At 53.8% G+C, this 24,410-nt stretch overlaps 1 protein-coding gene across 2 annotated transcripts in view; it reads left to right on the top strand.

The window, feature by feature from the left end:
- Window positions 1-22,934, top strand: part of PLXND1 (plexin D1) — a 56,677-nt gene extending 33,743 nt beyond the window's left edge. The window contains exons 12-36 of one of the 2 annotated variants that reach the window (XM_032841642.1): window positions 880-1,034; window positions 1,868-2,019; window positions 2,883-2,982; window positions 3,076-3,215; window positions 4,021-4,188; window positions 4,273-4,363; window positions 4,549-4,812; window positions 4,907-5,056; window positions 6,094-6,208; window positions 12,215-12,322; window positions 12,426-12,538; window positions 13,435-13,497; window positions 14,011-14,141; window positions 14,510-14,708; window positions 15,731-15,877; window positions 16,066-16,222; window positions 16,743-16,846; window positions 16,930-16,993; window positions 17,786-17,820; window positions 18,109-18,213; window positions 18,749-18,912; window positions 20,062-20,209; window positions 21,317-21,457; window positions 21,611-21,685; window positions 21,917-22,934. In XM_032841642.1, coding sequence (XP_032697533.1) covers window positions 880-1,034; window positions 1,868-2,019; window positions 2,883-2,982; window positions 3,076-3,215; window positions 4,021-4,188; window positions 4,273-4,363; window positions 4,549-4,812; window positions 4,907-5,056; window positions 6,094-6,208; window positions 12,215-12,322; window positions 12,426-12,538; window positions 13,435-13,497; window positions 14,011-14,141; window positions 14,510-14,708; window positions 15,731-15,877; window positions 16,066-16,222; window positions 16,743-16,846; window positions 16,930-16,993; window positions 17,786-17,820; window positions 18,109-18,213; window positions 18,749-18,912; window positions 20,062-20,209; window positions 21,317-21,457; window positions 21,611-21,685; window positions 21,917-22,033 — 3,206 coding nt within the window. In that variant the 3' untranslated portion in view covers window positions 22,034-22,934. Of the gene's footprint in view, window positions 1-879; window positions 1,035-1,867; window positions 2,020-2,882; window positions 2,983-3,075; window positions 3,216-4,020; window positions 4,189-4,272; window positions 4,364-4,548; window positions 4,813-4,906; window positions 5,057-6,093; window positions 6,209-12,214; window positions 12,323-12,425; window positions 12,539-13,392; window positions 13,498-14,010; window positions 14,142-14,509; window positions 14,709-15,730; window positions 15,878-16,065; window positions 16,223-16,742; window positions 16,847-16,929; window positions 16,994-17,785; window positions 17,821-18,108; window positions 18,214-18,748; window positions 18,913-20,061; window positions 20,210-21,316; window positions 21,458-21,610; window positions 21,686-21,916 lie in introns of both variants that reach the window. The other variant, XM_032841640.1, reaches the window with a different exon arrangement.
- Window positions 22,935-24,410: the final 1,476 nt, after the last annotated feature.

Below are 24,410 nucleotides of genomic sequence, written 5' to 3'. Positions count from 1 at the left end.
CTGCACAGTCACCGATGTCCTGTCCTGTTGTTCCCTAACACACAGGTTCTCAGAACCGAGCCTTGCCCATCCCATCTGTACTTGGTCACTGGCTCAGTATTCATTCACTGGGCAGCTCCTCTGGGCCAGGCATCTCTGTGCTAACGGCCGTGCAGCTGTGGGCCCCTGCTTAGCCGTCACTCTCTGAGCCTCATTGTCCCCATGGGACATGAGGCACAGACCCTTTCACGGAAGGCTTGGTGAAGATTTGCTGAGATGATGCACACAGATCTTACATTCATGTCTTGGACATAGCACCCCCAGATTGTGGCCAGTGTCCTTGCTGTTCCTACATGGACTGAATCAATTCCCCAAGAACCTGTCCATGGGGAGCCTCGGCCACCCGTGATGGACATGGGGGCCCCCATCCCCACCATGAAGACCCCAGAGAGACCCCAGCACCAGCCTGAATACCCAAGGCCCTGGAGAATTCTTCCTGTGCTCCCTCTAGGGCCCCTCCGAGCATCTGAGGCCCTGGCGCCCACAGAGCCCACGTTGCTCAGTGGTGGGTGAAAAGTCCCACTCAGGCCTCGGTGTGAATCCCGGCCCTGCCGCTCACGGGCTGTGGGACCTTGGGCAAGTCGCTTCTCCCCTCCGACCGTCAGTCTCTTATCTGTCCAATGGGGCTAGTAAAGAGCTCCCCGCTGACTGAATCGTGGTGAGGACAGATTTTAATGAGGCTGTGGCTGCACTGTGCTGAGTGCAGGCCCTGGAGGGTTTGGAGGACAAAGACTCATCTCTGGCGGGGGTGGGGGGACATCCCTGCGAGAGGGAGGGTGCAGAGGGCACTGTGGTCATGGGGCAGGGGCCTGACCCATGCTGCCTCCTTGTCTCTCCCAGTGGAGGTCTATAACTGTGCCATGGGCAGCCCCGACTGTTCTCAGTGCCTGGGTCGGGAGGACCTGGGACATCTGTGCGTGTGGAGTGACGGCTGCCGCCTGCGGGGGCCCTTGCAGCCCCTGCCTGGCACCTGCCCTGCCCCTGAGATCCGTGTGGTAAGTAACCCCCCCCCAGCCGTGGGGGGCCCGTTGTGCCCACGTGGCTGCCTGACACACACGGCTGCTTGCTTGGGCCTTCAGACCCGTGGCTCCTGTGCTTCACGTGGCCAGGCGTGCAGAGTGACCTCCTGAGCACTGCTGGGGGCTGGGCCCCCTCCGTGCCATAGACACAGCCGTGAACACAACACACAGCACCCTTGACCCGGAGCTCATGGTGTCGTCAGGGAGCAGGGTGGGCAGTAATAAGTAAGGAAGTCAAAAACTTTTATATATAGAAGATGGTGAGTGCTATGGAGAAAAACAGAGTAAAGGGGGAAGGCTGGGATAGCAGAGATGCTGGGGCTTGCATATAGTTTTTATAGTGAGGTCAGGGAAACCTTGCCGATAGGGTGGTAATAACCACTGAGCCTCAGTTTTACGGAAGAAAGTCTTAGGTCAGGATTGTCACGGACTTAGCCTGCGTCAGGTATCCTGCTCTGGCCGGGTTGCAGGATCCTGTGGTCAGACATCTGGGAGCGGACCTCATTGTCCCCAGGAGACCCCCCACCCCACCCAAATATCCTTGATTTTGTGCACACACACTCTCATCCCCACACCCATGTGGGCTCAGTATCCCCACACCCATGTGGGCTCAGTAACCCACACGCACACCCTCCCTGGCAGTCCCAGGGACCTGTCAAGTGAACGGTGGTCCTAGTCCTCTTAGAACCAGAACCTTCTCCTGAGCAGCAGGTGGGCGTGGTCCTGCCTCCCCCTGGGCAGTAGTGGGGGAGGGGAAGGCTGCTGGTGTCCCAGCCTCAGAACTTCATCGATCCTCTGTCACCTGCCAGATCGAGCCCCTGAGTGGCCCCTTGGACGGCGGGACCCTGTTGACCATCCGAGGCAGGAACCTAGGCCGGCGGCTTAGCGACGTGGCCCATGGCGTGTGGATTGGCAGTGTGGCCTGTGAGCCCCTGGCTGACAGATATACGGTGTCCGAGGAGTGAGTAGTGGGCAGTCCCTGGGGCAGTTCTGAATGACCTCTAGCAACCCGCCCCCAGCAGTGCCAGCCACAGCTCTGCCCTCCCCTCTCCTCTCGGCCATCCCTCCCTCCTCGGCAGCCTGCAGCTCCCCAGAAATGGCCCACCGCCATTTGGACCTTGCTCAAGCTGTTCCCCCTCCCTGTGCGTCCTGCCCTCTTCTGCTCTGGCCACTGGTCTTTACCCTTCAGGTTCCCATTTCAGTGCCTGCTGCTCTGGGAAGCCCTCCCAGGTGCCCCTAGACCAGCTCCCCTTCCACAGAAGCCTTGTACTCATAAAAAACAAAACAACAAAAACCTTGCAATTAACAAAGTGTGGGGCTGCCCGTGTGGTACAAAGGTGTAGGCCTGCAGCTGTGGGTCGGCCCAGACAGGCTCTAGAAAAGCAGGGACTAAGCTGGATTTCCTTTTGGGGGACTGTAAGGCCAGCTTGCAGAAAGACCATCAGTCTCCCAGCCTAGCCAATGTTCTCATGGTTGGAGAACATTTGGGTCCAAAGAGACTGTCTTACCTAGCCCCTTTTTCATAGGGTTGCAGAACTGTGGGAGAGTCCTGGGGAAGAGCCTAGCATCAGGGTGACACTGGGGGGTTTCAGAGTGGCTGTTTGCCAAGTGACAGGGAATGGTTTCAGTATTTTGATGTGGGTAATGCCTTTGGGTGTCCTGGCCACGTGGCTGCCCCCGCTGTGAGTGGCAGGGCTGATAGCTCAGGGCAAATGTGGGGCGCTCCCACACCGTCAGGGTGTACTGGGGGACATTATTCAAGGGAGGATACCCAGCCCCTGAGATCCTCGGGCTGCTCTGCTGACCAAAGCTGCCTCCCCCCAGGATTGTGTGTGCCACAGGGCCAGCGCCAGGGGCATTCTCAGACGTGGTGACAGTGAATGCCTCCAAGGAGGGAAAGTCCCGGGAGCGCTTCTCCTATGTGGTAAGAGAGGCCATGTCCACCTTCCTGCCCACCCCACCAGGCACATACCTGGGGAACGGCCTGAGGCCTGACCACCTCTCTTCCTCCCCACAGCTGCCCCTGGTCCAGTTCCTGGAGCCTGACAAGGGCCCCAAGGCTGGGGGCACCAGGATCACAATCCATGGGAGCGACCTCCATGTGGGCTCTGAGCTCCAAGTCCTGGTGAATGACACAGAGCCCTGCACAGAGCTCGTGTAAGCCCCTGGGCTGGGCCACCCCTTCTAGCCCAGGGTAGCTGGAAGGCTGGGGGGCTAGAGGGGTGGAAGGACATCCTTGCACCAAGGATCACTTGAATCTCCACTGGCTGTGTCCCCTTGGCAAAGCCCCTCTCTCTCTCTGAGCCTCAGTTTCCTCATCTGGTAAGAACAGTAGTTATGAGTAATACTCTGGCATATAGTAGGTACCTCATAAGTGACAGCTGCAGTGAGAATGGTGATGACTGTACACATTCTCAGATCTTCTGATATGTCTGCCAGCAGGGGTGTGGTCCATAACCTCTTGGTGAAATGCCTCTGTCTTTATCATGCACTAACTGCATACCAGGCCCCAAGGATGGGCATTGCTGTGGCTACCAAGAAGAGTGCAGTATAGTCACAGCAGGGGAAAGCAGATATTCCCACAGGAAATAGAAACATCTGAGATGGGGAGAAAAATCAGTGCTTTCAGAATCACTCCACAGCAGGGATGGCCATTGAGAGAGGAACACTGGGAAGTCTTCTTGGGTGATGTGGGATGGGGCGGAAAACTGGGAAGGACAGGCACGGTTTGAGGAGAAGGGAGGATGTTGAAGGTGGGGAGCACAGACCAAGCAAAGTGTGGTGGTGGAAATATGGAAACAACAGGTTTCTGTGCAAGGGGCCAGAAGCCCAGGCTGGGGCCCTGTTGAGGAGGCCTGGAACCCAGGCCAAGTGCACAGGCTCCTGCCCTGGGCGATGGGACAGGCAGGAGTGACCCTGGGGGGAGGTGGGGCCGTGCTGACCATGGCACTGCCTTCCGCAGGCGCACGGAAACCAGCATCACCTGCACGGTGCCCGAGGGCACCCTGCCGGCCCCTGTGTCTGTGTGTGTGCGCTTCGAGCACCGGGGCTGCGTGCGCAGCAACCTCACCTTCCACTATATGCAGAACCCCGTCATCACGGCCATCAGTCCCCGTCGCAGCCCTGTCAGGTGAGACAGCAGACCTGCCCCACCCCAGGCTGAGCCTGCTCTCTGGACCTGCAGGGGGTCTGACAGGCTTGCCATCTCCCGCAGTGGCGGCAGGACCATCACCGTGGCTGGCGAGCGTTTCCACATGGTGCAGAATGTGTCCATGGCTGTGCACCACATTGGCCGGGAGCCCACGGTGAGGAGGCACAGGGCCAAGGCGGGTGGGGAGCAGCCTGTGGCCCTGACTGCCCAGGCCTCACTCTGCTGCCTCTCCCTTGCCTCTGTCTCTCTCTGTCTTCCCAAACCTCCATCATCTCTCTCCATCATTTCTCCATGTCTGTCTGCCTGTCCCCCACCTTGACCCTGGCCCTCCCCTGCCAGCTCTGCAAGGTTCTCAACTCCACCCTCATCACCTGCCCATCCCCGGGGGCCCTGAGCAATGCATCTGCCCCCGTGGACTTCTTCATCAATGGGCGGGCCTACGCTGACGAGGTGGCCGTGGCTGAGGAGCTGCTGGACCCAGAGGAGGCGCGGCGGGGCGGCAGGTTCCGCCTCGACTACCTCCCTGACCCACAGTTCTCCACGGCCAAGAGGGAGAAGTGGATCAAGCACCACCCCGGGGAGCCGCTCACCCTGGTTATCCATGTGAGTGCCCAGGGGTACGGGGGGGCGGGGGAGGACATGGCGGGGCCGGGCTCCGCCACGACCCTTGGTGAGCACCCCCGCTCTGCTCCCGCAGAAGGAGCAAGACAGCCTGGGGCTCCAGAGCCATGAGTACCGGATCAAGATAGGCCAAGTGGCCTGTGACATCCAGATCGTCTCAGACAGAGTCATCCACTGCTCTGTCAACGAGTCCCTGGGCACAGCCGAGGGCCAGTTGCCCATCACGGTGAGTGAACACGGCGCCCCAGGTGGAGGTGGCCCTGGCCCCCAGGCCTGCCCCATCTGCTTGAGTGCCAGCCCCTTCCCCGCATGCCATGCTGGGGCCAAGCATTGTGCTCAGTGGATGAGGCAAGGGGAGCAAAGCAGAGCTTTACATCCCCGCTTGAGAGAGGAGGCCCCAGCACTTAGGGACCTGCTCCAGGTCAGTGATGGGCGTGGGATAGGCCTGATGGGGCTGTACCTTCAGAGGCCATAAGAAGTTGTCCCTGTTTTTCAGAGTCCATAGTCTGAAAAACAATCAAGGGTTTTGAAGGGGCGGGGGGTGGGAGGTTGGGGGAGCCAGGTGGTAGGTATTAAGGAGGGCGCATATTGCATGGAGCACTGGGTGTGGTGCAAAAACAGTGAATTCTGTTACGCTGAAAAGAAATTAAAAAAAAAAAAAAAAAGTAAAAAAAAAGTTTTCCCTGTTCGACTTGATGCTCCCCCCGGAGTCTGGGCCTCCAGTCACCATGCAGAGTCACAGAGGGGAGGGAAACAGGAGGAGGGCAGAGAGGGCCCAGAAATGGGACCTTTTCTATGTTGTACCTGCTTGCATGTCTCCTGGGATGGGGAGCTCCCTCCCTCCCAGGCAGCTGGTGTTGCCCAGAATGGGCAAACTCTGCCCAGAAAAACTCCCTTTCACCTGCACCCCAGTCCCAGTTATGCCCTCTGAGTCCTCAGACTTCGCCTGCTCCCTGGGTCCTTGAACAGCCCTCCAGGTATGGTGGGCTGCAGCCAGGGCCTGTGAACTGCCCTGTCTCTGGTTCCTCCATGGCTCCTGCCAGGCTATAATAATGAACACAGGCCCCTGTACTGAGCACGTAGCCTCTCATATGGCCCTCAGGGCAACTCGGGGAAGTGGGCATGGTTATCTCTGCATTCCAGATGTGGTAGCTGAAGTTCAAAGAGGTTAGGTGGCTTGCCCAGGGCCCCACAGCTAGGGAGGAGAGGAGTCAAGGCACAAGTCCAGGGAAGCTACAGCCCCTCCCCCCCACCTCCATACAGATCCAGGTTGGGAACTTCAACCAGACCATTGCCACGCTGCAGCTGGGGGGCAGTGAGACGGCCATCATTGTGTCCATCGTCATCTGCAGTGTCCTGCTGCTGCTCTCTGTGGTTGGTAAGAAGCCCTTCTCTCATGACGCCATGCCAGACCTGTCCCACCTTGTCCCAGCCCCTCTGAAGACTGGCACATAGGAGAAAAGACATGGGCGGGGGACACAGCTTGCACAAAGACCAGGTGTGCTCTGGCTACGGCTCACGCAGGCAGAAGTGGGTAGATACTGGGGGATGTGCTGCCTCCAGGCTGTGGGCCCTGAGTGCCTGGCACAGGAACTCGGAACCTTGTCCTCTAGGAGCTAAGGAGCTACTGAGGAAACTTAAAAGAGCGTTGTTCAGGGAAGATTAACCTACATATTTGGTAGGCTGCCCCACTGTTAAAATAGTGGCTATAAAGGTGATATGGTTGATCCTTGAACAATGTGGGGGTTGGGGTGCTGACCCCGCACAGTCAGAAATCCACAGATAAGTTTTGATTCCCCCAAAACTTAACCACTGGTAGCCTCTTGTTGACTGAAGCCTTACTGTCAACACATTTTGTATATTACATGTGTTACATACTGCATTCTTACAGTAAAGTAAGCTAGAGAAAAGAAAATGTTATTAAGAAAGTCATAAGGGGGGCTCCTGGGTGGCTCAGTGGGTTAAAGCCTCTGCTTTCAGCTCAGGTCATGATCCCAGGGTCCTGGGATCGAGCCCCGCATCGGGCCCTCTGCTCAGCAGAGCCTGCTTCCTCTCTCTCTGCCTGCCTCTCTGCCTACTTGTGATCTCTGTCTGTCAAATAAATAAAATCTTTAAAAAAAAAAAAAAAGTCCTAAGGAAGAGGGGTGCCTGGGTGACTCATTCGGTTAAGCAGTGAACTTTGGCTCAGGTCATGGCCCAGGGTCCTGGGATTGAGCCCCGCATCGGGCTCCCTGCTCAGCGGGGAGCCTGCTTCTCCCTCTGTCTGCCTTTCTCTCTCTCTCTCTTTCTGGCAAATAAATAAATATTTAAAAATCTTCAAAAAAGAGAAAGTAGTAAGGAAGAAAAAATACACAGTTATTACTGTGTCTATTTTTTAAAAATCTGTGTCGAAATGGACCCACACAGTTCAAACTCACTTGTTCAAGGTTTGGCTGCGTGTGTGTGTCTGTGTGATTCCCCCTTCCCCACCCCAGAAAGGGTCTATGATATAATACTGGTGTATAATCTTTTGTGTTTCATAATTTTTGATCTTTTAAATGTTTCACAAGTTAATATCTGGTCATTGCGGAAAGAACTGAAAATGATAACAGAGAACAGAAATCACCCATCATTCTTTCACCCAGGGAAAGTCACTGTTTACCATTTTTTACTGAATTATAATTGATATACATTATTATATTAGTTTCAGGTATACAACATAGTGATTCAGTGTTTTTATTCAGTTACCATCTGTCACCTTACAAAGATATGACAATGTTATTGACTATATTCCCTATATTGTACATTAGGTCCTCGAGGCTTATTTATTTTATAAGTGGAAGTTTATACCTCTTAATCCCCTTTACCTATTTCATCCAATCCTCCACCTCCCACCCCTGTCAACCCCCAGATTTTTCTCGGCATCTATGAGTCTGTTTCTGTTTTGTCTTGTTCTTTAGATTTCACATGTGAGTGAAATCACATAGCATTTGTCTTTCTCTGTCTGACTTTGTAGCATCGTACCCTCTAGGTCCATCCATGCTGTCACAGATGGCCCTGATATTTTTCAGGGCTGGGTAATACTTCACTGTATTAATACACTGCGACTTCTTTATCCATTCATCTATCTGTGGGCGCTTGGGTAACTTACGTGTCTTGCCTATTGTAAATAATGCTTCAGTGAACCTAGGGGTGCATGTATCTTTTAGAATTAATTACTTTGTATTCTTCAGTTAAGTACCCACAAGTGGAATTGCTGGGCCCTAGGATATTTGCATTTTTAATCTTTGAGGAATCTCCATAATATTTTCCACAGTATGATGGTTGCATCAATTTACATGCCCACCAACAATTTACCAGGGGTCCCTTTTTCCCACAGCCTCACCAACACTTGTTATTTCTTGTCATTTTGATACCAGCCATTCTGACAGGCGTGAAGCGATATCCCGTTGTGGCTGTGATTTGCATTTCCCTGATGATTAGTGATGATGAACATCTTTTCATGTGTCTGTTGGCCATCTGCATGTCTTCTTGGAAAATTGTCTATTTAGGTCCTCTGCTCATTTGTTATTCAGATTGTTTTTTAGTTGTATGAGTCTTTATATATTTTGGGTAGCAACATTTTATTGAATATATCATTGGCCAGTATTGTCTTCCATTTATTTAGTAGGCTGCCTTTTTGTTTTGTGGATGGTTTCCTTCGCCATCCAAAAGCTTTTTAGTTTCATGTAGTACCATTTGTTTATTTTTGTTGTCCTTGCCTGAGGAGACATATCCAAAAATATATTGCTAATACTGATATCCAAGAGCTTACTGCCTGTGTTTTCTTCTAAACGTTTTATGGTTTCAAGACTCACATTTAAGTCTTTAATTCATTTTGACTCTATTTTTGTATATGGGGTAAGAAAGTGGTCTAATTTCATTCTTCTGCATGTGGCTGTCCAGATTTCCCAACACCATTTATTGAAGAAACTGTCTTTTCCCCATTGTGTATTCTTGCCTCCTTTGTTGAAGATTAATGACCTTGTAAGTGTGAGTTTATTTGTAGACTCTATTCTAGTCCATTGACCTGTGTGCCTGGTTTTATGTCAGTATCATACTGTTTTGATTATAATAGCTTTGTAGTATAGTTTGAAATCTGGGAGCATGATACCCTGCTTTGTTCTTTCTCAGATTGCTTTGGCTATTTGGGGTCTTTTGTGGTTCCATTTACATATTAGGATTCTAGTTCTGTGAAAATTACCACTGATATTTTTTGATAGGGATTGAATTGAATAGATTGCTTTGGGTAGAATGGGCATTTTAACAGTAATTCTTCCAATGTATGAGCAGGGTATAACTTCCCATTTTTTTGTGCCATCTTCAATTTTTTTCATCAGTGTTTTTTAGTTTTCAGAGTACACTTTTTTTTTTTTTTACCTCCTTGGTTAAATTTATTCCTAAGTATTATACTCTTTTTGATGCAATTGTAAATGATATTGTTTTCTTATTTTGCTTTCTGAATAGCTCTTTATTAGTGTATAGAAACACAATAGATTTCTGTGTGTTAATATTGTATCCTGGGACTTGATTGAATTTGTTTAGTAGTTGTAATAACTTTTTTGGTGGTCTTTAGGGTTTTCTGCATATATTATATCATCTGCAAAGAGTGACAGTTTTACTTCTTCCTTTCCAATTTGGATGCCTTTTATTTCTTTTTCTTGCCCAATTGCTATGGCTATGACTTCTAAATGCTGTGTTGAATAAGATTGGTGAGAATGGGCATCCTTCCTGATCTCAGAGGAAATAATTTCAGTTTAATATTAGCTGTGGATCCGTTTTACATGGCTTTTATTGTGTTGAAGTACATTCCCTCTATACCCACTTTGTTGAGAGTTTTTATCATAAGTAGATGTTGAATTTTGTTAAATTATTTTTCTGCTTCTGTTGAGATGATGATATGATTTCTGTCCTTCATTTGTTTGTTAATGTGGTGTATCACGTTGTGTGATTTATGGATGTTAAACCATCCTCTTATCCCTACAATGATGCCTATTTGGTCATGGTGTATGATCCTTCTAATGCATTGTTGAATTCGTTTTTGGTAAAATTTTGTTGCGGGTTTTTGGACCTTGGTTCATCAATGATACTGGCCTGTAGTTCTCTTTTTTTTGTAGTGTCTCTGTCTGGTTTTGGTATGCTGGCTTCATAAAATAAATTTGGGATTGTTCCTTCCTCTTCAGTTGTTTGGAATTATATCAAGAGGATAGGTAGTAACTCCTCTTTAAATGTTGGATAGAATTCACCAGTGAAGCCATTTGGACCTGGACTTTTGTTTTAGGGGATTTTTTTTGATTACTGATTTGACTTCATTACTAGCAGTCAGTCTATTTGGATTTTCTGTTTCATGATTCAGTCTTAAAAGATTATATATTTCTAGGAATTGGCCCATTTTTTTTCACAGGTTGTCTGTTGGTGTAGCCAACTGTATAGTATTCTTACCTTTTGTATTTCTGTGGTATCAGTTATAATTCTCCATTTTCATTTCTGATTTAATTTAGTCCTTTTTTTTTTCTTGATGAGTCTGAGTAAAGGTTCGTTGATTTTGTTTCTTTTCAAAGAACCAGCTCTAGGTTTCATTGATCTTTTCTTTTGTTTTTTAGTCTGTTTCATTTATTTCTTCTTTGATCTTTATTTCCTTCCTTCTCCTAACTTTGAGTTTTGTTCTTCTTTTTCTAGTTCCTTTAAGGTTAGATCATTTGAGACTTTTCTTGTTTCCTGAGGTAGCACTATGAACTTCCCTCCTAGAATGGTTTTTGCTGCGTCCCAAGGATTTTGGGTTTTTGTTTTGTTTTGTTTTGTTTTGTTTTTCATTTTCATTTGTCTCTCTGTATTTTTTAATTTCCTCTTTGACTTCTTCATTTACCCTTTGGTTGTTTAGAACCATTTTGTTTAGTCTCTACATGTTTGTGCCTTTTCCCGTTTTCTTCTTATAATTAATTTCTAGTTTCATACTGTTGTGGTCAGAAAAAAATGTTTGATATTACTTCAGTTTTCTTAAATTCATTGAGGCTTGTTTTGTAGCCTAACATGTGACCTATCCTGAAGGATGTTCCCTGTGCCCTTGAAAAGAATATGTATTTTGCTGTTTTTGGATGTTATGTTCTATATGTATCTGTTAAGTTTATCTGGTCCAACGTGTCATTTAAGGGTGATGTTTTCCTTATTGATTTTCTGTCTGGGTGATCTGTTGATGTGAGTTGGGTGTTAAAGTCTCCTGCTCTTACTGCATTGCTGTCTATTTCTCACTTTAGGCCTGTTAACATTCGCCTTGTATGTTTAGGTATGTTCAATGCATTTATCTTTACAAATGTTATAATTCTCTTGTCAGATTGACCGCTTGGTCATTATGTAGAGCTCTTCTTTGTCTTTATTACAGTCTTTGTTTTAGTCTATTTTGTCTGATGTAAGTATTGCTACCCCAGCTTTCTCTTCATTTCCATTCTTATGAAACTTGTTTTTCTACCCCCTTCCTTTCAGTCTGTGTGTGTCTCTTAACTAATTATCATATTTTAATGAATTTTCCTACCTTTGCCTTACCTTTATACTTGCTTTATAAGTGTTTGACCCACTATCTTTATTTCATAAGGTTTACCACTATTTTAAAGCACACACTATTTTATAAGGTTTAAAATACACTATTTTATAAGGTTTACCACTGTTTTAAAACACAAACTAGGGGCGCCTGGGTGGCTCAGTGGGTTAAAGCCTCTGCCTTCGGCTCAGGTCGTGATCTCAGGGTCCTGGGATCGAGCCCTACATCGGGCTCTCTGCTCAGTGGGGAGCCTGCTTCTCCCTCTCTCTCTCTCTGCCTGCCTCTCTGCCTACTTGTGATCTCTCTCTCTCCCTGTCAAATAAATAAATAAAATCTTAAAAAAAAAGCCCGATAAACTATTTTTTGTAGTGAATTTAAAAAAGATATTTTATTTATTTATTTGACAGAGATCACAAGTAGGCAGAGCAGCAGGCAGAGAGAGAGGGGAAGCAGGCTCCCTGCTGAGCAGAGAGCCCAATGTGGGGCTTGATCCCAGGACCCCGAGATCATGACCTGAGCTGAAGGCAGGGCTTAACCCACTGAGCCACCCAGGCACCCCTTAAAACACAAACTATTTGTAAGAAAGGGACATCAGCATTATTTTCCTGGGCACTCCCGAACCCTTTACCATGTAAGAGTTTCCAGCCCACCAGGGAAGGGAGGACTGTGGGCTGAGGGCACCTGTCCACCTTCCCACACCCTGCCCAGAGCAGGTGGAGAGGAAGCCAGCAGGACCTCTCCCTCCAGGCCTGGGTCCTGTACACGGCCATGTGCCCACCAGTGTTTTCTAAAGGGCTTTCCAGGCCTGACCTGCCTCTCTACCGCCCTTAGCCCTGTTTGTCTTCTGCACCAAGAGCCGCCGTGCGGAGCGCTACTGGCAGAAGACTCTGCTGCAGATGGAGGAGATGGAATCTCAGATCCGAGAGGAAATCCGGAAAGGTACTGGGGTGGGGGGGGGCGTGCAGGGCTGTGGACCTTGGCTTTGCCATCTGGGGAATGGGATTGAGACCCACTCACAGCTCCCCGGGGGCCAATCCACCAGGCTTTGCTGAGCTGCAGACGGACATGACTGATCTGACCAAGGAGCTGAACCGCAGCCAGGGCATCCCCTTCCTGGAGTATAAGCACTTTGTGACCCGCACCTTCTTCCCTAAGGTCAGCCCGCACCCTTGCCAGCCGCCTCAGGGGCTCCCTGATCTCTTTCTGAGCCATGCCAACCTAGAGGAAAACTGTGGTTCCCCATGGGCCCCTTGAGCAGTGCGTAACCCGCATGCACGCTCACGGCAGCCTTGGCCACCTGCCCTCACCTGCCAAGGGAGGTGGCCCAGTTTCTCCCCTCTTTTTTCTTTTTCTTCTCTACTCATTTGATGTTTGATTGTCCATATGGAAGCCAGCTACTAGCCCCACTGTACTCCTGGGGTGTAAGGCCTGCTTCTCCCTTCACTGAGGGGGTGAGCAGAGGCGGTCCACGCTGTCCTGGGCCCCTGGTGCCCCACCAGCCTCTCTCAATGCTGGGTCCCTTCCAGGGGTTTTGGTCTCTGCGTTCCCTCCTCCTGCCCACTGGACTTGGCCTCAAGCTTCCCATCCCTCTTTGTGTTTCAGGGGCTACTGCCCTGTCCTCACCTTCCCTGGCTGGCCAGAACATGTATGCTGGTGGCAGCCTCTTGCCCTGTCCACACTGCTCTCCAAGCAGCAGCCCGAACAAGGCCACGCCATGGTCCTTGCTGGCCTTTCTGCTCTTTCTCCCACTCTCTGCTCAGCTCCTCTTGCTTCATCTTAAGCCTTGCGCCTTCTTGCATTGCACACCTTGCATCTAAAGAGAAGGCTCTACTCCTTCCTTTTCCCCCACAAAGCCCGTTGGGCCACCCCTCCCTGTGTCTCTGGATCCCTAAAGCCCCTGGGCATGGCCTGTTGCCTCTCTTCCTTTGCTTTTGTTGAGCGGCCCTTGCCTGCCAGCCTGGGGAGACCACAGCCCTGCTGAGATGCTGGGGGGTGGTCTACCCCTACAGTGCTCCTCCCTCTATGAAGAACGTTATGTACTGCCCTCCCAGACCCTCAACTCCCAGGGCAGCTCCCCGGTGCAGGAGACCCACCCACTGCTGGGAGAGTGGAAGGTGAGTACCCCGTGCACGTGTGTGCACACACACAGGGCTGCCTCAGAGCCACCCCACCCCTCCCTGGGCCTCACTTTCCTGTTCATCTGATCCACTGATCCTAAGCATGGGGAGTTGGGAGGAATCAGTCTTTGGAAGACAGTGAGTCCATCCCAGTAGGCAGTCACGGAATAACACCATTCAGGGTGTTAGAGGTTCTGACTTCAAGCCAGGAGGCAAGGGGAGAGGATTGGGCCTTTCTGGACATCCCACTCCACCTGCTTCCTAGAGAATGGAAAGCGAGAGGGTCCTAGGCACAGGGATACCTCCCTTGACATTCTCTGAGCCCCCCTTTCCAACTCAATTGAGCCATTATTCCCAATCCTGGGGGGTTAAGAGACATCTGTCATGAAAAGGTGGTAAACTTACCATCCCAGGAGGCATGCACAGAGCCATTCAGGGCATTGTAGGTGCTGCCCCCAAGGCCAGGCAGAGGCACCAGACCCCCGAGGACAGCACCGATTGCTCCCGCAGATCCCGGAGAGCTGCCGGCCCAACATGGAAGAGGGGATCAGCCTGTTCTCCTCGTTGCTCAACAACAAGCACTTCCTCATTGTCTTCGTGCACGCGCTGGAGCAGCAGAAAGACTTTGCAGTGCGCGACAGGTCAGGCTGTGAGGCTCTGGGAGAGGGGCAGGGGCCTGCTGGAGGCCACACAGCCTGTCGGGGCTCGGCCTAGCTGGACCCATACCGGGGGCGGTTTGCAAACTACCTTGCCTGCTGGGCAGGGGGCGTCCACCCGGCTCTGGGCCCCCACGTGCCTCCCTCTCCTGGGCCTGGGTGCCTAAGGCAGGGGCCCACAGGCACAGCGGTGGCTATGGACATTGGAGAAAGTGGCTCTTTCTGCATGTGGGTTTGAGCCGCACTCGCTCACCCAAGCGGACATGGGGCCGCCAGGTCCGTGGGGCCATGCCAGAGCCCCCACAGCAGCCACGCCTTGGACCCCCGGGGCTGATGTGCCCACCCACCCGCAGGTGCAGCCTGGCCTCGCTGCTGACCATCGCACTCCATGGCAAGCTCGAGTACTACACAGGCATCATGAAGGAGCTGCTGGTGGACCTCATCGATGCCTCGGCTGCCAAGAACCCGAAGCTCATGCTGCGGCGCACGGAGTCGGTGGTCGAGAAGATGCTCACCAACTGGATGTCCATCTGCATGTACAGCTGCCTGCGGGTGAGGCGGGGCCGGCCCATCCCCGCCCCCAGGACCAGTGTCACGGGGCAGTCCCGCTCCGCTGGGAGGGGTCCTCACGCCCTTTGCGCAAATGTGGAAGGGGCTCAGGGAGCAGGGACAGGCCTGTAGGGTCCATTATATGGCTCCAGGGAGAGCTGGCTTCCCGCAGCGGCCCAGAGCATGCTCAGGAGACTTTGTTCCAGATTGCTTTCTCAGCCGTCAACCCCCACCCCTGCCCCACTGCCCTTGTCTTCCTTTGGGCCCCGGCTCTGTGTTCAGACCATAACTCAAGGCCCAGTCCTAGCCCTTAAGACTCCTCCAGGCTTAGAGGAGATGGAGGCGGAAATAGCAAATACAGAGCAATCAAGGCCACACAGTGGCGCTCAAGCTCTGAGGCCTTGGACCCCGCTGGAAGGTTCATGGTGGCTTCCTGGAGGAAGTGGCCCTAAGCTCAGGTCTAAAGGCTTCGTAGGAGGGCAGGGGTATGAGGCCCAGCCTGGCCCAAGACGCTGTCCCCTCAACAGCCTGGGATTGGAGACCAGATCCTGTGTTCTGCTCCCACCTAAACTCACCCTGGGTGGCTTAGCAGAGTCACGGAGACTTGGGAGCCAGCTGATCTGGGACCCAAGGCTAGCTCTGCTACTTCCCCACTGGGTGACCCTGGGCAGGTTGATGGTCCTCTCTGAGCCTCAGCAATGAGGATGCTATCCCATACTGGCAAGAGTTGCTGAGATGACCAGATGAATGTGCCTGCCCACAGCCCGTGTTTTTCTGCCTTGGGAGTCCAGAGACATTGGGGGTGGGGGACAGGAGGCAGGGGGAGGTGGGGAGAATGGTGCTAGGATCCCAGAGGGGGGCTATTACCCTGGCAGCCATGGAGGTGTTGGTTGGGGGGGAGACAGTGAAAGTGTTCCACATGGGGGCCACGGCATGGCCAGAGGCTGGAGGGCTGGACCATGGAGGGTGGGGGCTGGGCTGGGCAGGCTGGGTTCCAGCCCCTGACAGCCCTGTGCCCACCCCAGGAAACTGTTGGGGAGCCATTCTTCCTGCTCCTGTGTGCCATCAAGCAGCAGATCAACAAGGGCTCCATTGATGCCATCACAGGCAAGGCCCGCTACACACTCAATGAGGAGTGGCTGCTGCGGGAGAACATCGAGGCCAAGCCCCGGGTGAGTTGTGTGGCTGGGTAGCCAGGTGGGAGCCCCCTCCCAGGCTGGCAGGTGTTGGGGGGATCTACATGCCTATAGCACCCTGACCCTAATCCTGACCCTGCCGCCTTGGGCAGGTGGTTGCCCTGCCTGGGGCCAAGGGTAGGGATGGGAAGGGCTTGCTAACTGTTTCCTCCTCTCTTGTGCAGAACCTGAACGTGTCCTTCCAGGGCTGCGGCATGGACTCGCTGAGCGTGCGGGCCATGGACACGGACACGCTGACACAGGTGAAAGAGAAGATTCTGGAAGCCTTCTGCAAGAATGTGCCCTACTCTCAGTGGCCACGTGCGGAGGACGTTGACCTCGGTGGGCAGGAGCGGGGTGACGGGCCTCAGCACTAGGCTACTCCAGCGGGAACTTTCTCCTGCTTTGGTTGCATATTCCTTTCACTTAGGAAATGTATGTTGATTGTGGCCCTGGGGACACGGAGATGATCAGACCAGGTGCCCATTGCCAGGGAGCTCCTGCTCTGGCAGGGAGATGGGTACTGCAGTGTGAGCAAGCTGCAGACAACAGTAAAAAGTATTCACGAAAGATGTGCTCAAGGAGTGGAAATTAGAGTGGGTTTTGAAGGATGCATAGGAGCTCTGGTTAGGCCAACAAGCTGCCCTTTGTTCTGTGATCATAGGCCCTGTTCCAAGCACCAGGTTGTGATGATAAATGGGCATAGTGACTGACTGTTCAGAGCAGGGGGTTCCCTGGGTCTGGCCCTAGGTTCCACAGAGAGAGTGAGAGGCCTCTCCCTGTGTGGGCCAGGCTGGTGCTGCCCCCTCCAGCCTGTCCCTGTCCTTGTCCCTGTCCCTGACACCCCATTCCCTGTCCCCAGAGTGGTTTGCCTCGAGCACGCAGAGCTATATCCTCCGGGACCTGGATGACACCTCGGTGGTAGAGGATGGCCGCAAGAAGCTCAACACGCTGGCGCACTATAAGGTGGGGTCCCCAGCCCCACCCATCCCCCACTTGCACCCTCCCTAATCTCTGACCTCTGACCTTGGCCTCTCCCCTCCTGTCAGATCCCTGAAGGTGCCTCCCTGGCCATGAGCCTCACAGACAAGAAGGACAACACACTGGGCCGAGGTAGCACCGGTGGACACGGGGAGGGGGTCAGGCCAGGCTTTGGCCCCTTCTGAGCAGCCCTAGTAGGGAAGCCGAGGCTTCGAGAGGCAGGGCTGGGCTAGCCTCTGGTCTCCTTGTTGGGGACAAGAACTGGGCCTGGCCCCTCTGCCCCAGTACTGTTTGGGTAGGGCCTGCTGCCAGGCCTCCTCAGGCTGGGATCCTGTGGGTAGCAAGAGAGAGGCCCCAAGAAGGCGGGATGTGGTTTCAAGAGGTCTGGGCTGCTGCCAGGCTGGAGGGGGAGGCTGGCATGCCCATCAGGGCTTTGGGCTATATCCCTGCCTCCATCCCACCCTCCATTCACACCCTCAGGCTCCCAGGCCTAGCTGCCCAGCTGCCAGGCATGGGGTCCAAGGCTCTTTTGGTCTCAGGGTCCTCTGCTAAGGTCAGGAGCATGATCTTGGGTCTCTCCCTGCCATTAACAAGGTCTGGGTTGGCAGGAGCTCTGGGTTGGGCAGTGGAGAGGGTGAGGGCAGCCATCCTGTCCCCTCTGGGGTCTCCCGCATGCCCATCTGTTTCTCCTTTCTCCTGGTGGGCATCTCTCTCTCATGACCTTTTTCTCTCAGTCTCGTTCTGTGTGTCTCTCTCTGGATCTCTTGCCTATTTCTCTTTACTGCTCTGTCTCTCTTTCTCTCATTTTCTCCAGGTATTGCTTTGGATCTCTCTGCCTCTCTCCAGTTTTCCGTCTCCATTTCTGTCTTTCTCTCTCTCCCCCCTCCTCTCTCTTGTTTATTTATTGTGTTTTCCCTCTCACAGTGAAAGACTTGGACACAGAGAAGTATTTCCATCTGGTAAGTGCCCGGCCTCCGGCCCTGGGGGTGCCCGCCCTCACTGGGTGTGGACTTGGCTTCCTGCCACCCTGGGGCTCTGGGCAAAGTATTCCCAGGCCCTGGGAAAGGCCAGGGATTGGAGAGCAGGGATGGGTTCCAGAATCCCCCGCATCCCTTTTGCACCACAAAACATCTGTGGAACCAGATGGAACCCCGTACCTGTGGGTCTCGGGATAGGACCTCCCACAGGACGGCCAAGGATGGTGCTGGGCACCAGCCACTAGACTGACCGCTGCCCCGGCCTCCCAGGTGTTGCCCACGGACGAGCTGGCAGAACCCAAGAAGTCCCACCGGCAGAGCCACCGCAAGAAGGTGCTCCCAGAGATCTACCTGACTCGCCTCCTGTCCACCAAGGTGGGCCTGGCCTCTTCTCCCCATCCCCCGTGGGCCTGTGCCTGGGGGTGGAGGGAGAGTTGGGGGAGCAGCAGGCAGAGGGTGAGGGAGGAACAGGCTCCTCACTGAGCAAGGAGCTCGACTCGGGGCTTGATCCCAGGACTCTGGGATCATGACCTGAGCCAAAGACTGACGCTTAACCAACTGAGCCACCCAGGCGCCCCCAAACAACTTCTGTATTAGCCAGCATGACAGGGCAGCAGAGGCCCAGAGGGGTTAGTGCTGTTCCTGAGGTCACACGGCTCAGGGGGCAAAGTCAGCATCCCGGCCCTACCAGTTCTCCCACTCTGCCTCAGTATCTGGATCAGTCCTTACAATACCCTTGGGAAGAGGAGTTTGCTAACCCATTTCACAGACAAGAAAACAAAGGACCAGAGAGTTTAGGCACCAGCCTGATGGTGCACGGCTTTCCCACTCACCAGCTCAAGCACAGAGGTGCCCACTCACTCTTCCCAAGTGGCCCTGGGCTGATGACAGCCCCCTCACTCCTCTGCAGGGCACGCTGCAGAAGTTTCTGGATGACCTGTTCAAGGCCATCCTGAGCATCCGAGAAGACAAGCCCCCACTGGCTGTCAAGTACTTCTTCGACTTCCTAGAAGAGCAGGCGGAAAAGAGGGGAATCTCCGATCCCGACACTCTGCACATCTGGAAGACCAACAGGTTGGTGGGCCATGGATGTGTGGGCCGTGGGTGGGCAGGAAGGGATGTGTGGCTCCGTTGTTTCAATGTGGACGGCGCTCAAGTGCAGGGGTTCAGAGCCTGGTCTCTCAGCCTGCCTACCTGGATTCAGTCCCTGTTTTGCCGCTTCCTAGCTGTGTGACCTTGGGTAAGTCACTTCACCACTCTGTGCTTTACTCTTCCCACCTCTAAAACCAGAGGGATAAAAAGTAATCCACCTTAGTTGTAAGAATTAACCAGAAACATGCATGGTAGTTTTGGCCTCAGCATCCTCTCTCTCCTCCACTCTTCTTAGGTGGGTACCATCAGCTTCGTTTTACAGATGAGAACATTGAGGCTCACAGAGAAGTGCCTGCCCAATGTCAGGGGCAGAACCAGGCTCAAACCCACATGCTCTCCTACCCTGTTCGTAGCCTTCCTCTAAGGCTTGTCTGTCTTAGCTTTCTGGGTTGCAGAACCCCACAACTTGTTGAGAACTGAAGCCTGAACCTTAGGAGAAGTGACACAGCCTAGAAGTTTCTGCGCGGTTGCAGGGGCTTCTCTGAGCTCTTGGGGGGGAGGGTGTCCATGCACGCCAGATTGCTGAGTCACTGGGTGGCCCTGGGGGTGGGGGTTTTGCCAATCTTCTCTGGCCTCCGGAGGCCAGGGCCAAAAATCCAGACCCCGCCCTTCCCCAGCCCTTTCTGGCTGCTCCGTGGCCCCAGCTAATGTGGACTTCCTGCTGCCGTGCAAGGGCTGGAAGGAGGAGCCGTGTGCTGCCAGGCAGGGCGGGGTTGGGGGGGTTCTTCTAATGAGAACCAGGACCGGGTTTGAGGCTTCCTCGTGAGAACAGAAGGCAGTGTGGGAGCTGGGGGGCAGGCATGCAGGTAGCCTGGCCCGCTGCAGGCCGCAACCTCAGCTCAGGGCCTTTCCACCACCCCAGCCAGAAGGGATGGTCTTCAGCCCCCTTTGCGGATGAGCAAACTGAGGATCCATCTTGGGTCGAAGCCTCTCTGGCCTACAGGGGAAAGCAAGCCTGTCCTTGGCGCCTGGCTGCCTCCCTCCTGTGACCCCCCTCCCCCTCAGCAACCACTTCTTCACTGCCCCATTCTCTGGGTGGGCTCATGGTGCCCCCATCACCCCCTTCCACAGCCTTCCTCTCCGGTTCTGGGTGAACATCCTGAAAAACCCGCAGTTTGTCTTCGACATCGACAAGACGGACCACATCGATGCCTGCCTGTCCGTCATTGCTCAGGCTTTCATTGACGCCTGCTCCATCTCTGACCTGCAGCTAGGCAAGGTCTGCGGCTCCGGGGCTGGCTGCCCATGGGCTGGGTGGGGAGACAGGCCACAGTGGGGCGCGGGGTCTCAGATCTTTCTGGGAGGGGGACCCAAGGAACTCAAGCATGCTTCCAGCTGGGCTGTCTAGTCGCCCAGAACCTGGCCCTTGTTAGAAACCTGCACCCGCCTCAGCTGTGCTCACCACCACCTCCCACCATCTTGGCCCTAGAGCCAGAACCTGGGATGCCCGTATCCATGTGGGAAACCAGCGTGGGCAGGTGCGACATCCTGAGAGCCAGCCAGTCTCCAGCAGCTGTCCTGCTGGTCAGGAGCCCTGCAAGTGGTCACTGAGTAACAGTGGGGGTGGAGGGGGCAGGTGACCAAGACCTCTGAGCTGCATGCAGGAGGGATAGCCCCAAGACCTCTGCGGGGAGAGGATCCGGCTGGCTTTGAGAGGGGAGAGGAGGGAGAACAGTCTTCTAGGCAGAGGGACCTACCTGGCCAAGGGCAGGGAGACATGAAAGCCTGGATGCTGGGAACATTGAGGAGATGGTCTGATGAGACCCGGTGCCACAGGATGGCGGGTACATGACCCTGCCCTGCCATGAGCCCCGGACTTTCCAAGGCTGAGAGAGGGAGAGAAATAGAATGCCCTCACTTCTCACATATGGTCTCCGCAGACAGGTTGCCTATGACAAAGCTCTGGGAGTATACTTGGCACGTTTGGCTTTTGGGTGTTGGAAACATACAGTGGGAAATATTCCACTGAGCCAGCAATCAGGCTTCCAGCAACCTTAGCCACCAAGACCCACAGCCCTAAGCAAGGATCCAAATGAAACAGCCTGTGTGCAACACAGAGCTGGCCCACAGCCTGTGCACTTTTCCCCCTAAAGGAAGCAGGTCCCCCTGCTTCAGGTCATTCCCAACGGTGTCCTAGAAAATAGGGCAGGGGTTCCGTGCCAAAGGGCAGCCTGGGGAGGGGTGGGGGGGAAGAGCCCTGGCCTGGACTGAAGCCGGCTGTGATGGGGCTATTGGTGTGGCCGTGGGGACCTGGGCTGGGCCAGAAGCAAACAGGTCTGTCTGGTCTCCATCGGCCATCTCATCCCTGCCCCTCCTCTCTGCCCAGGATTCGCCCACCAACAAGCTCCTGTACGCCAAGGAGATCCCCGAGTACCGGAAGATCGTGCAGCGCTACTACAAGCAGATCCACGACATGACTCCGCTCAGCGAGCAGGAGATGAACGCGCACCTGGCCGAGGAGTCACGGGTGCGGCCGGCACTGGACGGGCTTGTGGGCGCGGGGTTGGGGGTCACAGGTTTCCTGGGAGAAGCTGGGGGCTTGCGTATCACCTACCAGGCTGGGCTGGTCTCCAGGGGTCAGCTCACCACCCCCTCCCCGCTCCGCCCTCCTTCCTCCTAGAAATACCAGAACGAGTTCAACACCAACGTGGCCATGGCTGAGATTTACAAATACGCCAAGAGGTATCGCCCGCAGGTGGGTCCCTGACAGGAGGCATGCACTCTGGGGCCCACGGTGCCCCCCCATGCAGCCCTGCCCACCTCCCCTCTGCTCAGGGAAGCCCCAGGAGAGGCTCCTGCTCAAGGACTCACCTGCTGGTGGCCAGCTGTGGCAATCCAGGCGCGTTGTCCCCCCATCTTCTGTGGCAGGGGCCTCTGGGGCCAGGGCTGTGGGCTGGGACCCAGCTGCTCCTTGCTTCCCCCTCAGATCATGACGGCCCTGGAGGCGAACCTCACGGCCCGGAGGACCCAGCTGCAGCACAAGTTTGAGCAGGTGGTGGCTCTGATGGAGGACAACATTTACGAGTGCTACAGCGAGGCCTGAGCCTGGGGACGCGCACGACCGTGACCGCACTTTGTGCCCCGTGCCTCGGACTCTGGCTGGGGAAGGACTGAGCAGGGTCAGCTTCGGGGAGGCTGGGGGGGCAATGGAGGGGCTTCTCTGCACCAGGCAGAGGAGCCCCCAGCCCCGAGCCCCTTGGACACTTCTGTCCCCTCCCACCAGCCCCCAGACCTGATCTCTGGTTTGGGGACCTGAAAGGCACAGCCCACCCCTGGTAAGGCTCCCACCCGCCCCCAAGCACAGCCTGGATGGAGCCCCCACCCCCCCAGCTCTGCAACCACCACGGCTGCTGTGAGCCCCGCCCCCCAGGGCCCAGGGCCCTCCACAGAGATGAGCCCCTGGCCCCCAGGCCCCAGCCAGAAACACTACCTCATCCCATGTGGCGGAGAGGAGGCCTCCTTGAGCCAGCCCTCGAGTGGTTTCTGCTTCAACCATCCAAACGTTCCCTCCGTCTTTGGTCACCCAGAGAGGATCCTGGCGACGCGTGGTTCCCGGCAGCGTCAGGTGTCGGTCGCTGGAGCGGCTGCCCGTGGGCAGGCTCCGTGGGCTCTTCCCCCCAGCTGGGTGGGCAGAGCACCAGGGGACAGGTGCTGAGCGCTGCTGGGCTGCAGGGAGGGGAGAGGGGCTTATGTTGTACCAAGGCTGTAGCTGGGCTACTTGATCTTGCTGGAAGTGTTTCTAAAGATAGCACCACTTTTTTTTTTTTTTTTTAAAGCTTTTATATATTAAAAAACTTATCACGCGCCAACTGTGAATAGCTGCCGCTTGTGCAGAGGACCTGGGGAGGGGTCCCCAAGGGCTCTCACCACAACACTGGAAAGGACTGTTCCAGAGAACAGGCAGACCTGGCAGAGAACCCCACCCCCCAACACCCAAGGCCCTGGAAAAAAAAAAAAAAATCACCCATTTTTCTGTTCCTGTGAGAAGCCACCCTCCGTGGCTGGGCCAGCTCCCCCCGCAGCACACCCAGCCAGTGCTGGGACTGGCTCCGAGCCTGCGGGGGCTGGGCTGGAGGGGGTGGCTGGGACGCTCTGGAACCTTCTTTATAATAAAAGCCTGATGGGAAAACCTGCTGTGGGCTCAAGCCTTTTATCCTGAGATGGCCAAGGAGGGAAATGTGTGCTCGTAGTAGAAAGGAGAGGGGCGGTGGTGGGTGGAGCCCTGCCTCGGCCATATTCCTGCATGAGGAGGAGCATGTACGGCCCGAGCCCTGGGGAGCCAGTGGCAGGGCTCAGTGGGACAAAGTCAGCTTGGCCGGGGCCTGGCCCATAGCTGAGCTTCCTGGGCTTGGAGGGCTCTCATGGGCCCTCCAGGAAGATGTCATGGCGACCACGTGCCACCTACACCTGGGTAGGCCCTGCTCCTCTTACCTTTATAATAGGCCAGTGAGGAACGGAACATGATACCCATTTTACAGATGTAGAAATGGACCCTCAGCACAGTGGAAGAATCCTCAAAGGCCAGGGAGTAACAAAGTGGGGACCAAAACCAGGTTGCGTGTCCATTTTGTGCTTCCTCCAGGCAGTCGCCACCATGGCCCCCATATGCATGGGGAGGTCAAGGGGACAGCCCTAGAAAGGAAAACTGATATTTACATATGCCCCCTAAATATTTCCTCAATTTTGAAAACCCCATTATTTTTTTTTCATGTGAGGAAATGCACAGTTTCCCCAAGGCCAGTGTAACCCTAGACTGTTCCCAGAGGGGCAGTCCTTTCCTCAGGAGGGTCAACCTTGGGGTCAGCATGACCACAGAACCCCCAGCCCACCCAACGGGCTCTGGGCCCGAGCTGGGGGTGAGTCTCATCACTGTCCCCCAAGAAAAGGTCATTAGAGAACTAGCTCCAACTTAGAAACAACTTAAGTTAATCATTTTTCCATCATAATGGGGGAAAAGCAAAGCACCCATTTATCAAGAACTAGGATAGAAAAATTCATACTATTTCAAACAAAATCCCACAAATACCAGTTCTAGAATTAATGAGAACAGAGAAGTAAGAAAAGAAAAATGAACAATTTTTAGATTTATAAAGAGCCTTTTCCTGTAGGGGCTTCTGGGTGGAGACAGATTCTTTATCTTTTCAAATTTTCTATTCTGAGCACTGATTCCTTTTCATTAAGCAGCAGATTTTCTAATTTAAGTTATTGACACATTTGATAGGGATTTTTTTTTTTTTTTGGTGTGATTTTAGAATGAATATATGTTTCCTGCCAAAATGTCAGGATATCCAAGCTCTCCTAACCCACCCACAGTTCATGTCCCAGAGAACACTGGCCCAGATCGTGTGCCCACCTGGGCCAAGGGCTGCATAAATCTGGGACCAGGGTGTACGCACTGTTCCGTAACCTGCCTTTTCCCC

Source organism: Lontra canadensis, unplaced genomic scaffold (genome assembly GCF_010015895.1).
Source record: "Lontra canadensis isolate GAN:19392208 unplaced genomic scaffold, GSC_riverotter_1.0 scaffold124, whole genome shotgun sequence".
NCBI classification, from domain to species: Eukaryota; Metazoa; Chordata; class Mammalia; order Carnivora; family Mustelidae; genus Lontra; species Lontra canadensis.
Note: the sequence above shows the minus strand (reverse complement) of the source record. Positions and strands in the feature narration are given on the sequence as shown.